Source organism: Perognathus longimembris, chromosome 15 (genome assembly GCF_023159225.1).
Source record: "Perognathus longimembris pacificus isolate PPM17 chromosome 15, ASM2315922v1, whole genome shotgun sequence".
NCBI lineage: Eukaryota > Metazoa > Chordata > Mammalia > Rodentia > Heteromyidae > Perognathus > Perognathus longimembris.
The window spans coordinates 29,208,229-29,224,107 of record NC_063175.1 but is presented as its reverse complement, the minus strand read 5'-3'; the positions used below and the strand labels follow the sequence as shown (position 1 = coordinate 29,224,107).

The following is a 15,879-nucleotide window of genomic DNA, read 5'->3' as shown; positions in this document are numbered from 1 at the left end:
CTCCCTTCTTTTTGTCTTTGGCTTGCATAATAAGACATCTTATTATACACAATCTTTTAAACAGATAACTATCTAATGTTGAATGTCTATAAAAACTGATAGCCTGGGTCTGCTGCTAGAGTTTAGATCAAAACGGAGGTTCAGAGATCACTTCACTTGCCTTCCAGTACTTCCGTTTCTCCAAGCCTTACTACTACAATGGGACTAAGGACAAGTTTTCACGGGAGTGTGGAGTTCTGTAAGTTGTAATCTCTTACATGATTCCTTAGTTTTTATAAAGGGTTTTTTTTAATATAAATAGATGGTTGTCAATTTGATTTTTCCATGAAGAGATGAATGCTGGAAATACTTATTCTACCATCTTCTTGTTTTGTATCTTGAAAGTCGTAGGACTCTTAATTTGGAAGAGTCCCAAAAGGAGACATTCTGGATAAGGAAAAGGAAATTTTTTCCTACATGGAAGGAAAACTATCAATTCATAAATGAGAGTGAGATATAAAAAGTCTTCCAGGAGGATCTCTTTTGGCTATGCCAAAGAAATCCCTATGGTGTTCGTGTTGTAGTGAACATGTAAACTGGTGGAACATTCTCTTTATTCTTGCTTATTGACGAATTTATTGGCCAGCTCCATTAATCTCAAGAGACTAGAATTCCATGTGGATTAAAATATGAAAAATCAAGAATTTGTAATGCATCAGGGTTTTTGTTGTGCTTCTGAATTATGATACACTAGACTTTCAGTGAGTGAGAAAAAATGACTTCTCATCATTCTTAGGTAATCAGGTGAAAGTGTTAGTGTCCTGTGTAAACATAGTAATACAGGGATCCAGGTGTGAGTGTATGTGTGTGTGTGTGTGTGTGTGGTATAGAGAAGAAGGTATAGCAATAATTTAAATTACATATATTTCCTTGTTCAATAACTAATAAAATAGTTTGACAAAATGTTTCCATTTGCTTATTTTTCCTATAACATCTGCCTGGTCTGAAATGGTATTATTAAAAATATAGAAACCAGTGTTATAACACTCATTTCACTGTTGTAATTATTTTCAACATGCCATGTGAAACTGTAGCTGTTTTTAAAATTGTTGATCCTCTTGTATCTCCTCTTGTATCTCCTCCCTGCGCTATTACTGTATCTCATCTGAGTACCCTGGATACTGTATATACTTGTATTAGAACTAGGGAAGGGAAAGGGAATATTAAAATCGAGAGACAAAGGAGTAAAAAAATGACTCCAAAAGCAATATTACAAAGCCATTTGGTGTAAACCAACTGAACAACTCATGGGGGGAGAGGGGGAAGGGAAGAGTGAGGGGGCAAAATGAGGGAGGAGGTAACATATTGTACAAGAAATGAACCCACTGCCTTACACATGAAACTGTAACCCCTCTGTACATCAATTTGACAATAAATGAATAATTATTCAGAAAAAACAAGAATACAGAAACCATAATTTATAACTGATAATTTAAAAATTAAATGATTATATTTTAATTCCTTGTAGAGCTGAATTTTAATTACTTTTGTAGATTATAACAGAATTGTTCTTCATCTTCCATATTCCTATACCTCTTTTACTAAAAGTCAATGGGATAGGCTAAGCAATAAATACTGATTTTAATGCTAAACTCAAGAAATCACAAAATTACAATGTGGAATCTTAGAAAAGGTTTTAGAAGGCACAGAGTATATATTTTCTCCTCCCTCTACTAACTTAAACTTCATCAGTGTTCATAACTTCTGTATGCATCTCCGAAGTCACCTGTGTCATTCATGTGTAATCTCCAGCTCAGTTATTTCTCCTGTTTATCTTCCATGTGAAAACAGCAACAATAGTACTATCTTGGAAAACTGGAGCCCTGTTGTCAGAGTTCTTAGGATGGCCATTGAGTCACAGTGTTCCCTTTTTACTTAGAGACAGTTAAGATCTATCCACTTACCTTCAAGGATTATTTTTGCTTTGATCAGAAAAAGTTAATGTTTACAAAATCACTGTGACAGGAGTGTTGATTGCAACTTGATTTTAGATCATGGTTCTGAAAGGAGAGTTCTCTCTAGAGCCCAGGAAAAGCCTTTTCTGACAATCAGTGTAAACAATTGTAAGAAGTATGAAATTGACATAAGGTGAATGAGATAGGTGGCCTAAGTACATTTCCAAAATGTGTCATTTTCTGTGGAAGGGATGATTCACTGCAGTAATACACAATTAGCTTATCTTCTATTCTCTTAAGTATTTTCAAGCAATAATGAAGAAATGCTCATTTTGAAGAATCCAAAGTTTCTGGCTTCTATTTGGGGCTAAATTTTAATACATATATAAATAAATTTTTGAATGCACTTAGCAGTAAGTTTTAGAAGGCAATTATGGCAATATGTTAAAAACACAAAAGAAATCACTAGAAAATCTATACACTGATTATTTTTCCTAAAAGATTGTGGAACTATCAGCATATATCCATCCATTTGTGGCTGATATTTGATTCTCCACAAGACATTATTGCCTCTAATTAGGAGACATCTAATCAGGTTGGAGAGATATTTCTTGAAATGATGCATGGTATGCAGTGCATGCGTTCTTTGTGCTTCCTACCATTATGGGATAACGCGACTTATTTGGAAATACAGTGAGCATTTTGGTTAAGTCATGCTCAGACAGCTTATATAATAACATCTACATTTTGTGAATCATTTCAGATTTCAGAGAGCTATGCCTTCCTACCAAGAGAAGCGGTGACACGGTTTCTAATGAGCTGCTCAGAGTGCCAGAAAAGAATGCATTTAAACCCAGATGGAACAGACCATAAAGGTAGCTGCAGTGTCAAATAGTGAGACTTAAAGTAATTTTATTCATAATAGCAATTTATATCTCACATTTTTAGAAAAAGTGGTACATTGAGATAGTTCAACAAGTCAGATCATCTCATTTATTCAAGTAAGACTCAGTAAATTTTGAATATCCATTTACAAAGTGGTTCAGAACTCATTCTTCAGAAATGGTTTCTACTCTGGTAAATAACTTTTTCCTATAATAATTTTCTAATTTTCATTATTATTTTGTAGTGTTTTAGGTATCCTCAACAAGGAAAATGATTTTGACCAATGTCTTTTCAAGTGTACCAGTTTCTTATTTCTAAAAATCATAGACAATGTGGAGTTCCCATATGACAAAAATTATGTAAGATTACAATTTGATTTTAGTTTTCTTTCATTAAAATATCTAGGTTAGTTTCCTAAATACAAATTTACTTTAATTAATTTAATCTCAAAGATGCATATAAATTAGTATATTTCCATGTGCTGGAAGTTGAATAGTCAGGTCAATAAAAAGAAAAACTAAAAAAAAAAAAATAAATTTTCCATGGCGCACAAAAATACATATAAAATTGTGGAACAAAGGGTAAATATGCAAACAAGTATATTCAGTATGTTATTAGTTTCATTTACTGTCATTCAGGATACTTAAAAGTTTCTCTGTAGTTAGAAATAATTCCTTCATCCATGTGTATTTGAGTCAACATGTCTCTGTGGAACCTTACAGAGATTTTTCCTGCAGTCCATCTAGAATGAGACTACACCTTTAAAATCTTAATGTTTAGAATCTTATTTTAATTTGGACAGATTGGATCATTCTGAAGTTACAGGTGTGATGCTATATCACTTTCATTATGCATCTACCATGCTTTGTTACAGACAATGGGAAACCTCCTACGCTGGTGACCAGCATGATTGATTATAACATGCCCATCACCATGGCCTACATGAAGCACATGAAGCTGCAGCTGCTAAACTCACAGCAAGATGAGGTAAAGAGAAGAAATCTCTGTTCCAGACACCTACATGTCCGAATTAAATTTGGTAACCATGACTGTTGTATTAAACATGATGACATTTTGAAGACAGTAATTTGTATTTTTAATGAAAAAGATGTCACCCTGATTGCACTGCTGGAAAGTAATGGGCAGAAAATTAAGTTCTGGGTACACAGTCTGTGGGTTAATCATGTAACTTAGTATTTATCATGGGGGGAATTTGTTCATTCGAATGTTTTTGTACCTCAGACCACCGTTGAGCTGATGTTGGTAAAATCCAGGGGGAAAAAATCTTCATCAAAGTGTCCTCAGTAAATAAGCAGCTAAGGAAAATCAGGTGTGAAGACTATTTTATCTGAGTCAGAAAAATCAGTTTGATAGGTAGCAACCAAATAATATTTTCTGTCATTTATGTATATATTTTAAAGTTCTTTGTCTTCTAATCATTCTATACATTTGTTGGTTTCTCTCCATTTTCTACAAAATTGTGGTTAGTCTTCTAATTAGAGGTGCTTTGAAATGTCAAATTTATTATATTCAATTTGCACAAAAAGAATTTGGCAGTGTGCTGTTATGTATTTGATACAAATGCAGATTTATTTAACATCTCTACAGTTCTAGTTGCTTCCCACCTAGATTAAATAATTTGAAACTCAAGGATTAACTTATATATAGGCCTTGTGTATATGCACAATGTGAACTAAGCAAATCCTTGCTAAAGAATTAGCTGGGCACTGGGGGCTTACATTTGTAATCCAAGCCTACTCAGGTGGTTGAGAACTGAGGATCTTAGGTTGAGTCCAGCCCAGGCAAGAAGTCTGTGAGAGTCTTGTCACCAAGTAAACACCAAAAAACCAGAAGTAGAGCTGTGGCTCAAGTGGTAGAACACTAGCCTGGAGCACAAAAGCTTAGGGATAGCACCCAGGCCTTGAGTTCAAGCCCCAGGACTGGCACACACACACACACACACACACACACACACACACACACACACACACGAGTTACGTCATTCATTAATTATATTAGGCACAGGTTCTCAGGCAGATGAATTCTCTTTAAGATTCCTCTGTAATAGTTAATGTAGTTACTACTTACTTTTCAAATATAGAAAAAAAAAGATGAAGAGTCACTAAAATCTTTAAAATTACTTTTGGAGTTAACTTTTAAAACAAAACTGATCTAAATCGTTTTACTTGTCTCTGTATTTGGCCAATTTTGATTTCAAAGTCATATGTATAAAATTATTTGACTTCAGTAGACATTATTCAGGGTACAGACTCTAAGAATATCTGTATTAGTCAAGTGACAATACAAGATTACATACTACTAGATGGCTAAATATAAGTCATTAAATAAATAGTACTAAAACCACAAGGCCCAAACCTTTCAAAAACAAATGAAATTATCAGTAAGATTCTTACATAATTGGGAAAAATTAAAATCTCATAAATAGAGATTTTAAATGATTTGTAGAACACTTATTTAGATGCTAATATGCCTATTTTTAGGCCAAAAAAGGAAGGATCAACTTTGTGTCAGCAACAGTAGCCCACATTCGCTGAGACCTTCTGCTTCTAAAAACTCATAAATTTTTTGTACTCAAAAGAAATAAATCCTTTCAATTTGTAACTAGATTTGGAAAGTATTTCTTTTTTTTTTTTTTCTGTTTTTTTTTTTTTGCCAGTCCTGGGCCTTGGACTCAGGGCCTGAGCACCGTCCCTGGCTTCTTCCCGCTCAAGGCTACCACTCTGCCACTTGAGCCACAGCGCCGCTTCTGGCCGTTTTCTGTATATGTGGTGCTGGGGAATCGAACCTAGGGCCTCGTGTATCCGAGGCAGGCACTCTTGCCACTAGGCCATATCCCCAGCCCCGAAAGTATTTCTTATACTCATATTTGGAAACTATTAAATTGGATGTGCACCATTAAAATAGCCAGATAAATCATTTTTTGGATAATAAATTTATTTAGATAATTATTTAGATATCCAAAGAAGAACATCTCTTAGAGGAACAGACCATACAAATAAATAATAAAAGATTGTAAATAAAAAGATGCAAATGTTAGTAAGGGAAATAAGGACAAAAGTAGGAATCCCTTTAGAACTAGGGATTATTGATCACTTTAGAGCTCAGTGGTAAAGTGCTTGCCTTGCATATGTGAAGTTCTGGGTTTGATCACTAGCAGTATAAGAAAGAAGGAAAGAAGGAAGGAAGGCACAGAGGGAGGAATTCATTTTATTACCAAGATGCCATTTGAGCAGAACTGAGGAAAACTAGGATGTATGCATCAGTAGGATGTATTTCAAGGTTTCTTAGGCAGTGTATGCTACCCTTGACATATTAATGGCCACTTACTCAGTTATACTCATCTGGCAGTTGTGTTAGGCTTATTGGTCCAAGAAAGTTTCACTTAAGTATCTGTCTCCTTGATGTTCCTTTACATGAAGCCTCTTTACATATTTAACTAGTCTGCTTAGCAATATGGTGATTCTGAAGTCAAATGTCATATGTGGCAAAGGGGTTTCAAGAGTTAGAAAACAGAAGCTCCATGCTCATCTGGGACTGTACACTTACTTTGGCCATATTCTACTGGCCAAATTAAGTAACAAAGCTAGATAGTTTCCAAGGGAGGAAAAATCAACACTGCTGTCTTTGCAGTCTTTGAAGATTATGCACTAAATTGATTAGTACTATGAAGAACAAACAACCAAAAACCTTCAACATCAGGTCAGAGCTTGTTGGTGAATGATTACAATGCCAGTTATGAAGGAAGCCAAGGTTAGGAGGATTTCCATGTCAGGACAGCTAAGGTAGAGAGTTAGCAATAGGAGCATGTTTGTAACAACAAAGGGGGCATGGCACATATCTGTTTCCCAGCTCTGTGGGAGATGGAAGCATAATCAAATTGAAAGACATCCTCCAGGCAAAAGTAAGACCCTAAGTGAAATATGACCCCCCCCAAAAAAAAGGATGGTAGGAGGGATGTGACTCAAGTGGTAAAACACCTACCTACCAAGCGTAAGACACTGTTCAAATACAAAAGAAAATAACAAAAAATAGAACATACTCAAGCACTTATATTTTTCAAAATAATTCTCAATGATTTAACCTACTTAGGGTCTGCCACTTGTGAAATACTTATATCCAGGTAAGATCTATCTCCTTGTCAAGTGTTGGTGGGAGTTCACATTGGAGTCAAGGTTTGGGGGAAGTTAGGGAGTATTTATTATAAGCTCTAAAAAATATTGCCATGCTTTGACTAGAAGTTTATTGGAAGGAATGTGATATGGGAAATAAAGTCTGTATTAGGACAGTTACTGCACTGCTGACAGTAAGTTATAGTTGTTTTCAAGATCTAATAATAAAGCATTCTTTGATTTGCAATGTCCAGTATTTACTAGGCACTGACAAACTTTCAATTAAAATTTAATTAAAAATGGTTAAGAGTAAGCATTCAGTTTGTACGTAGCACAGCCACATGTCAGGTGTTCCGAGCCACATATAGCTAGGGTTTCCTGCTAGTATGGGGCCTGTAGCAGGGCACTTTCATCACTACAGGGTGTTTTCTTTTCTTTTTTTTTTTTCTTTATTGTCAAAGTGAAGTACAGAGGGGTTACAGGCTCATATGTTAGGCAAGTACAATTTGTTACCTTGGAGTGTTTTCTAAAGGAAAGGAGCACGGATGAGGAGCCAGGCATATTCGCCTATTTGAAGTGAATGCTGTAGGAAACCACCACCATGTCTAGGTCTGATATGAAGACCCTGAGGATATGTACTTTATCCAAGATAAGTACCTATACACACTAAGGCTTCAGGTGCTGTATTGAACTCATATCCTAATGCTATAGGCTTTTATTTGACGTGACCACATATAACTGAGAATAATTACACTATCAAAAGATGGGATTGGTGGGGATGGTTCTCCTTCAATCATACAGAAATTCCTAAAAGACTGGTAGAATTGTTGATATATTACTTAGTAGACAATGGCTGCACATTTATGAGCGGAATAGTAGCCTACTCATAATAGTGACTTGCTCAGTAGTAGTTAGATGGAACTGCTGTGGAAGAAATTGGAGGTGGATAATTAAGAAACTGATAAGTGATTTCGAGAATAGGAAAATAGCATTTTGAACTAATCAGGATGATGTTGCTAGAGATCTGGAGAAATATGTTAGAGACTCTTAAGAGTGAAAATCAGGAATCTGAAAACTACATTGAAGTTGTTGCAGATTAAAGGTTTTTGTTTAAGTCATCTTCCTATGACAGAAAGAAAAACATAATAATTAAATTTCAACACACAACTACCATAATTAGATTTTTAAATTAGAATTTTAAAGACTGGAAAAAAATTCTTACAGGAAAATATTTGTTCAATTTTTTCAATTAAGTTTCAAGGAGGAACAATCATTGGTAGTTGGCCTTGGTTTTCATTGTCATGTAACTTTAATCACATAGTATGTAACTTCCAAATGAACAATGTGACAAGTTATTTCTTGATATTCCTATAGGAAAGAATGTAGGTGCTCTAAAGGTGATCCTGAATGAATTTACTACTCAATATGTTACCAACCAAGTTTTGTGACTGCTTACGTTTAGGAACATTCTATAGATTTTTCTGAAGACAAATTACCTCATCTTCCTGTTGACAAGAATTACAAATGTATATTTCATAAACTTTGCTAACTTTTAAAAATAATGTAATTAATTAATTCTTAGAATATTATATTGTGAGTTACATGCACTTAGTTGAATTAAAGCTGAGTATAAATGTGTGACAATTCACTAAGAACTGGGAAAAGTAAATTACACTTTGTAGGTAATGAAGATAGAAAATATTTAAAATGATCATCATCATTAAGCTGTTCATGATAATAAATATGTTTAAAATGGAAACTTTTAAAAGAACAAAATAGCATAGCATTACATCTGATTACATGTCACTTTAACCCCATGCTCGGGTTTCTTTGAAAAGCATACTGATAATAGTATGTTTTAGTGATGATGAATGCATATGGATTACCCGGAATGTGCTACTGCAGTTTGTTCAACCATTTTATTGAACAAGGACTGTGACTTGGGTCTTTGCATTGGCTCTTTATTAAACATATAGAGATCTTACATAAATGCTATAAAATGAATTCTAGTAACTCACACATAGTTGGCTAACTATAGAACACACAGTTACTTTAGAAATATATATTGGTCAGCTTTACCATTCTACTGTAAATTTTATTTGTTATTTTTATGGTGTATAATAAATATAAATTTATATAACAAATATCTAGTATAAGCAATTTATAAAATACACATAATTTATTATCTATTTATCATATGTTCTACATAAAATTTTAATTGTATTGTGTTTGGTATATACCTAACATTGTCCAAGATACTCTATATTACATTCTCTCAATCCTGTATAGCACCATGCGATTGGCAGTGATACTATTCCTGTTCTATACTATTCCTGTTCTACACACAAGCAAGGCAGAAACCAGGAGAGGTCTGTCACTTGCTTATGCTAACTATGTCTATCAGCTGTTCATGTGAAATATCTGAGATAATGCAAGGGGTGAAGGATTTATTTTGGCTCACATTTTTGGAGCTTCCATCTATTGTCAGTTAATTCCATCGTTATGGAGTCTGAAACATTATGGCTTGGAAACACATGATGGACTAAAGAGGCACACAGAAAGGCAGTGGAAAGTAGAGAGAGGAAGGGTCTGAGGGCAAGGTGTACCCTTCAAAGGCATGCTCCCAGTGTCTTCCTCCAGTCAGGACCCAAATTCAGATAATCCATTCAGCTATGAGGTTATCCAAGGATTGATCTATAGATGAAGTGAATGGCCTCACGAATTGGCAGATGAGGACCAAACCTTTAATATAGGAACCTTTTTGTGAGATACTTTATATCTAAACTATAATAGTAATACATCTACAAAGCATAGAGCATGGATCCAGGAAGTCTTCCTCTAAAAGACTATCTTAGCAACATTGTATGTGGTATATGTGTTGGGTAGCTCATATATATATATATATATATATAATCTTTAAATTTTAGTGTGCATTTTATTTCAGATACTTCAGATTTTCTTAAATTGAGGAAGCAATATCACTGAGAGATAGGACATTCTGCCAGGAGAAATATGTCTGGCTGACTGTCCAGAGGACTGCCAAGGAGGCATTTCCTTTCTAAGTAAAAACAAAAGAGCTGATACTATTCAGCAAATTTAGGTATAGCAGATCTTTAGTGAAAGACAGAGCCTAAAATCATCCAAGTCTTTTCTGCCAATGGGAATGTTAATTTGTTGGTCTCTGAAAGCATTCCTCTCGGTTGACTGCAGCAGCTTCTTTGCTGATAACATGTCATTTTCTGAAAGCAAAAGAATTTCCTAGCCATATGCTGGTGACTTGTACCTGAAACCCTAGCTATCTGAGAGTCTGAGATCAGGAGAATAATGATACCAGGCCAACCTGTGTAGGAAAATCCATGAGACTCTGTTTCAACATGGACATGGTGGTCCTCCCAACTATGAAGACAAGCTTAAAATATGAGGATCATGTTCCAGGTGCAGCCCTAGCAAGAAGTGAGATACTACCTTAAAAATAACCAGAGGAAAAAAGGATCAAGGAGCATGGCTAGGTGGTATAGTGGTAGAGTACCTGCTTAAACCCTACTACCACGATTTAAAAAATAGTAATTTCCTAATTCTTGAGGACTTCTTGTAGATTATGTTTCTATGTATAATGGCTGAGGTGATTTACTGCTTTGTGCCCCATTTATTCATCTATAAACTAATAAATCCCAGTTTGTACTTTATAGGTTGTGATTATGATAAAGTGGGTGAGCAGAACAGTGTTCAAAGCATAAATAATCGCTAATTATTATGTAAGTGTCAAACTGACAGATCAAATATTTACAAACGTTAAACCTGATTTTGTCAAGATATTTAATTTTGCACAGGTTTCTCAGAACTTGTTAGATATCTGTTGTTTGCCTAAAAATCAATTCTCCTAAAGGAGTTTGCCTCAGTAAAATGACTATATAGTAAAGCATTGTAGATTTAATTTGTTATTATTGGACAAGGCTCCATACACTGGCCATTTGGAAATCCAACCTGTGGATGATTTCCACATTTTATGAATTGAACCACAGTAAACAGATCTTGCACACTTTTGTCTAGATTCCTCTTTGTGGTTACAGTGTAATTTATATGTTCTCTTGGGAGAAAGATGGGGTGGAATAAAAATACCAGATTTGGAATCAAAACATGCACAGTTGCCTATTAGTAGATTCCTTACTTTGCCAATGAAAACTTTTTAAGAAGGCTTTCATTTTCTTACTGTATTCTATGATTTTTTTTGCTTATAATGCTTTGCCAGGTAATTTATCTTACAATTAGAAGTTATAGTTCCCATTTTGTCAGGTTTAGGCTGTATCTCTTAGGAGACATTTACAAAAAGCATTCATTTCCTTATTCAAGCTAATTACCAAACTATATTTTCCCTGCACATATCATTTTATCTTTAAAAAGAATGTGTATAATTCCTTCTATGTATGTGCTGTTTCATTATTCACAAGTCTTGAAATTCCTTGAAGGGAAAATTATTATTGCTTATTTCAATTGATTATTAGTGTGGGGCATATTTTACTGAGTTCTGTGAATCTTCCTGACTAAACTATAAGTGGATATTTAGGCAAAATCATCCTTCTTTGAATTTATGTTATTTTGAAACTGTTTTCAGGATGAAAGCTCAATAGAAAGTGATGAATTTGACATGAGTGACTCAACACGGATGTCGGCTGTGAACTCTGATCTTAGCTCTAATCTTGAGGAGAGAATGCAGAGTCCTCAGACACTTCATGGCCAGCAAGACGGTAAGCCTTTCAGCTGAAAAAGTAAATAAATAAAATAATCAAAACCAAAGATTCCAAATCAATTAAAACAATACCCAATTTCTAACTTCGTGTCCATTTTTTAAATGTGTCTATAGTGAATTTTTTCCTTTGGAGGACTTTTTACATTTGATTCATGTGTTCAAAACTAAACAACTATTTGTGTCATGTGACAGTTTTTAAGTTCAAATGTATCCATTTTTTATTCCTCAAATTTGCAAGGTGTTATAGGAATGCTGTTTGGTTTTTTGTGATAATGATTTGTGGCTTAGTTTTCATAGGCTATTTTGTTTGGATTGAAGAGTTTACATCTGATTCAAACATTGCAATGTTTTTCTTTTGGGTAAAAATCAAGGTGTGACAAAAATGCAGTAGATATTATTTTAAGTGATGATTTTTCCAGTGGTTTTTCTGTGTGAGCAGATATTTTGCTATAAAACTGAGCTATTTTATTTTAGCTGGAAAGTAAGAGAATGTGATGTCTTATTCTCAAGTCCATTGATTTCTGAATCACTCCACTATACTTGTGGAGAAGAAAACTGAGTAGCACAAAGAGACATCCTGGTGACACCTGAGGGACTGATGTTTCCAAAATTCCTTGGAAGTTCTGTAGGTTTTGCCTTTTAAATTAACAAATGATGTATAGAAATAATGTATCCTATCTGGATAATTTTGGATTAAAAAATAAAGGTTATAAACAGAAGGAAACTAGGTGGTCAATTCCATTTAAAACTAATTTATTATTTATATAATTGACCCATTTGCATGATCATTTGAACTGGTTTGGTTTATGTCTACATCTGTAGATAGGGGAAAATAGTCTTTGCAGCTTTCTCTGATGTTTGTTATTAAGAATTGAGTGCTGTGCTAGATCAAGAAATGGGAAGACACAGCTTCAAACAAGACAGTGATAATGAAAGGAACAAACGATCACCTCTCAATCCTAACTGTCAACATTAATGGACTTAATTCTCCAATCAAACGACATAGGCTCATAAGTTGGATCAAAAATCAAGATCCATCTTTCTGCTGCCTCCAAGAGACACATCTATCCAGCAAAAGTAAACATCTTCTAAAAGTGAAAGGCTGGAAACAAATCTATCAAGCAAATGGCCCCCATAAGCAGGCTGGAGTTGCAATCCTAGTATCAGACAAAATTGACTTCAAATTAAAAAAGGTAAGAAGAGACAAAGAAGGTTACTACATACTAGTAAAAGGATCTCTCCAACAGGAAGAAATAACCATCCTAAATATCTACACGCCAAATGCAGGAGCACCCAACTTCATCAAACAAACACTACTGGCTCTAAAAACATTCATAGACCCAAACACAATGATAGTGGGGGACTTTAACACTCCACTATCACCTCTGGACAGATCAACACGCCAAAAACTGAACAAAGAAACCACAGAACTAAACAATTGCATAGACCAACTAGACTTAATCGACATCTACAGAATATTCCACCCAGCAAGGACAGAATACACATTCTTTTCGGCAGCACACGGAACATTCTCCAAAATAGATCACATCTTAGGGCACAAAGAAAATCTGTACAAATTCAAAAGTATCAAAATCATTCCCTGCATTCTTTCAGACCACAATGGAATAAAATTAGAGCTCAACTCATTCAGCCACCACAGAAAATCCCACAATTCATGGAGACTAAAGAACACACTGCTGAACCATCAGTGGATCATTGAAGAAATTAAAACAGAAATTCAAATGTTTATGGACTTCAACCAAGTTGAGGGCACAAAGTACCAGCTCCTTTGGGACACAGCAAAGGCAGTACTTAGAGGAAAATTTATATCTCTGAGTACATACATCAACAAACTGGAGAAACAGCAACTCAGTAATTTAAGGAAGCACCTTAATTTTCTGGAGAGAGAACAGCAAGCCAAACCCCAAGTCAATAGACGGAAGCAAATAATTAAAATCAAATCAGAATTAAATCAATTAGAGACGAAAAAAACCATCGAAAGAATCAACAAAACAAAGAGTTGGTTCTTTGAAAAAATCAACAAGATAGACAGACCCCTGGCAAACCTGACCAAAGAACGAAGGCAGCACACTCAAATAAACAAGATAAGAGATGAAACAGGTAGCATCACCACAGAAATAACCGAAATTCAGAAAATAATAAGGGACTATTTTGCAAACCTTTATGCCAACAAATTCGAGAACTTGGAAGAAATGGATGACTTCCTAGAAAAAATTGATACCCCCAAACTCAACTATGAAGACTTAAACCTTCTAAACAGACCCATATCCAGTATTGAAATAGAAACAGCAATAAATGATCTCCCATCCAAGAAAAGCCCAGGTCCAGATGGATTCACAGCAGAATTCTACAAGGCCTTCAAAACAGAACTCACTCCAATATTTCTCAAACTCTTCAATGAAATTGAAAGAGAACGTTCACTGCCAGACTCATTCTATGAAGCCAGTATAACCCTCATCCCAAAACCAGGCAGGGACTCATCACGGAAAGAGGACTACAGACCAATCTCCCTGATGAACATAGATGCAAAAATTCTCAACAAAATTCTGGCCAATCGACTTCAACAAGTCATCAAAAAAATCATACACCACGATCAAACTGGATTCATCCCAGGGATGCAAAGCTGGTTTAATATACGCAAGTCAATTAATGTAATCCACCACATCAACCGGAGCAAGGTAAAGAACCACATGGTTTTATCGCTGGATGCGGAAAAAGCGTTCGATAAAATCCAGCACCCATTTATGCTAAAAGCCCTGGAAAAACTGGGATTCCAGGGAACATTCCTGAATATAATCAAGGCAGTTTATGACAAACCAACAGCAAGCATAACTCTAAATGGTGAAAAACTAAAGCCATTCCCTTTAAAATCAGGAACAAGGCAGGGATGTCCACTCTCTCCCCTGCTCTTCAACATAGTACTAGAATTCCTAGCCAGAGCAATTAGGCAAGAAGAGAATATAAAGGGGATCCAAATAGGAAAAGATGAAGTTAAACTTTCTCTCTTCGCAGATGACATGATCCTATACCTAAAGAATCCCATAGACTCTACCCCCAAGCTACTAGAGCTGATACAAAACTTTGGCAAAGTCGCAGGATATAAAATAAACCTTCAAAAATCAACGGCCTTTCTCTATGCTAACAACCCGAAGACCGAGGCTGAAATCAGGAAAGCAACTCCTTTTGCAATAGCCCCCAAAAACATAAAATACCTAGGAATAACCTTAACCAAAGAAGTGAAAGACCTCTTTGAAGAGAACTTTAAAAGCTTGAAAAATGAAATTAAGTCAGAACTAAGAAAATGGAAAAACCTCCCATGCTCCTGGATTGGGAGGATTAATATAATCAAAATGGCAATATTGCCAAAGGCTATCTACAAATTCAATGCAATACCCATTAATATCCCAACACCATTCTTTAATGAAATAGAGGAAGCAATCCAGAAATTCATATGGAACAATAAACGACCTAGAATAGCAAAAACACTCCTAAGCAGAAAGAACAGTGCTGGAGGAATTACAATACCCAACTTCAAGCTGTATTATAAAGCTATAGTAATAAAAACAGCTTGGTATTGGCACCGGAACAGGCCTGAAGACCAATGGAACAGAATTGAAGACCCAGAATTAAACCCACAGAACTATGCCTACTTAATCTTTGATAAAGGAGCTAAAACAATAGTATGGAAGAAAGATAGCCTCTTTAACAAGTGGTGCTGGCAAAACTGGCTCAACACATGCAACAAACTAAAACTAGATCCTTATATATCACCCTGCACCAAAATCAATTCCAAATGGATTAAAGACCTTGAAATCAAAACAGGCACCCTGAAGACACTAAAGGAAGGAGTAGGAGAAACACTTGGGCTCCTTGGCACAGGACAGAACTTCCTTAACAAAGACCCTGAAAGGCTACAAATCAAAGAAAGGTTGGACAAATGGGATTGCATCAAACTCCAGAGCTTCTGCACGGCAAAGGACATAGCTCTCAAGATAAACAGAAAGCCCACAGACTGGGAGAAAATCTTTACCGGACATTCAACAGACAAAGGCCTCATCTCTAAAATATATGCAGAACTAAAAAAATTACCTTCTTCCAAAACAAAACTGCAAAGAACCAACAGCCCCCTCATCAAGTGGGCTAAAGACTTACAAAGAAACTT

At 35.3% G+C, this 15,879-nt stretch overlaps 1 protein-coding gene across 4 annotated transcripts in view; it reads left to right on the top strand.

Annotated features, from left to right (window-relative positions):
* The window catches only part of Nol4 (nucleolar protein 4), a 264,138-nt gene that overhangs the window by 90,434 nt on the left and 157,825 nt on the right, over positions 1 to 15,879 (top strand). For all 4 annotated transcript variants that reach the window (XM_048363200.1, XM_048363199.1, XM_048363197.1 and 1 more), the window contains 3 exons: positions 2,698 to 2,809; positions 3,694 to 3,806; positions 11,562 to 11,694. In XM_048363200.1, the coding sequence (XP_048219157.1) occupies positions 2,698 to 2,809; positions 3,694 to 3,806; positions 11,562 to 11,694 (358 nt within the window). The remainder of the gene's footprint in view (positions 1 to 2,697; positions 2,810 to 3,693; positions 3,807 to 11,561; positions 11,695 to 15,879) is intronic.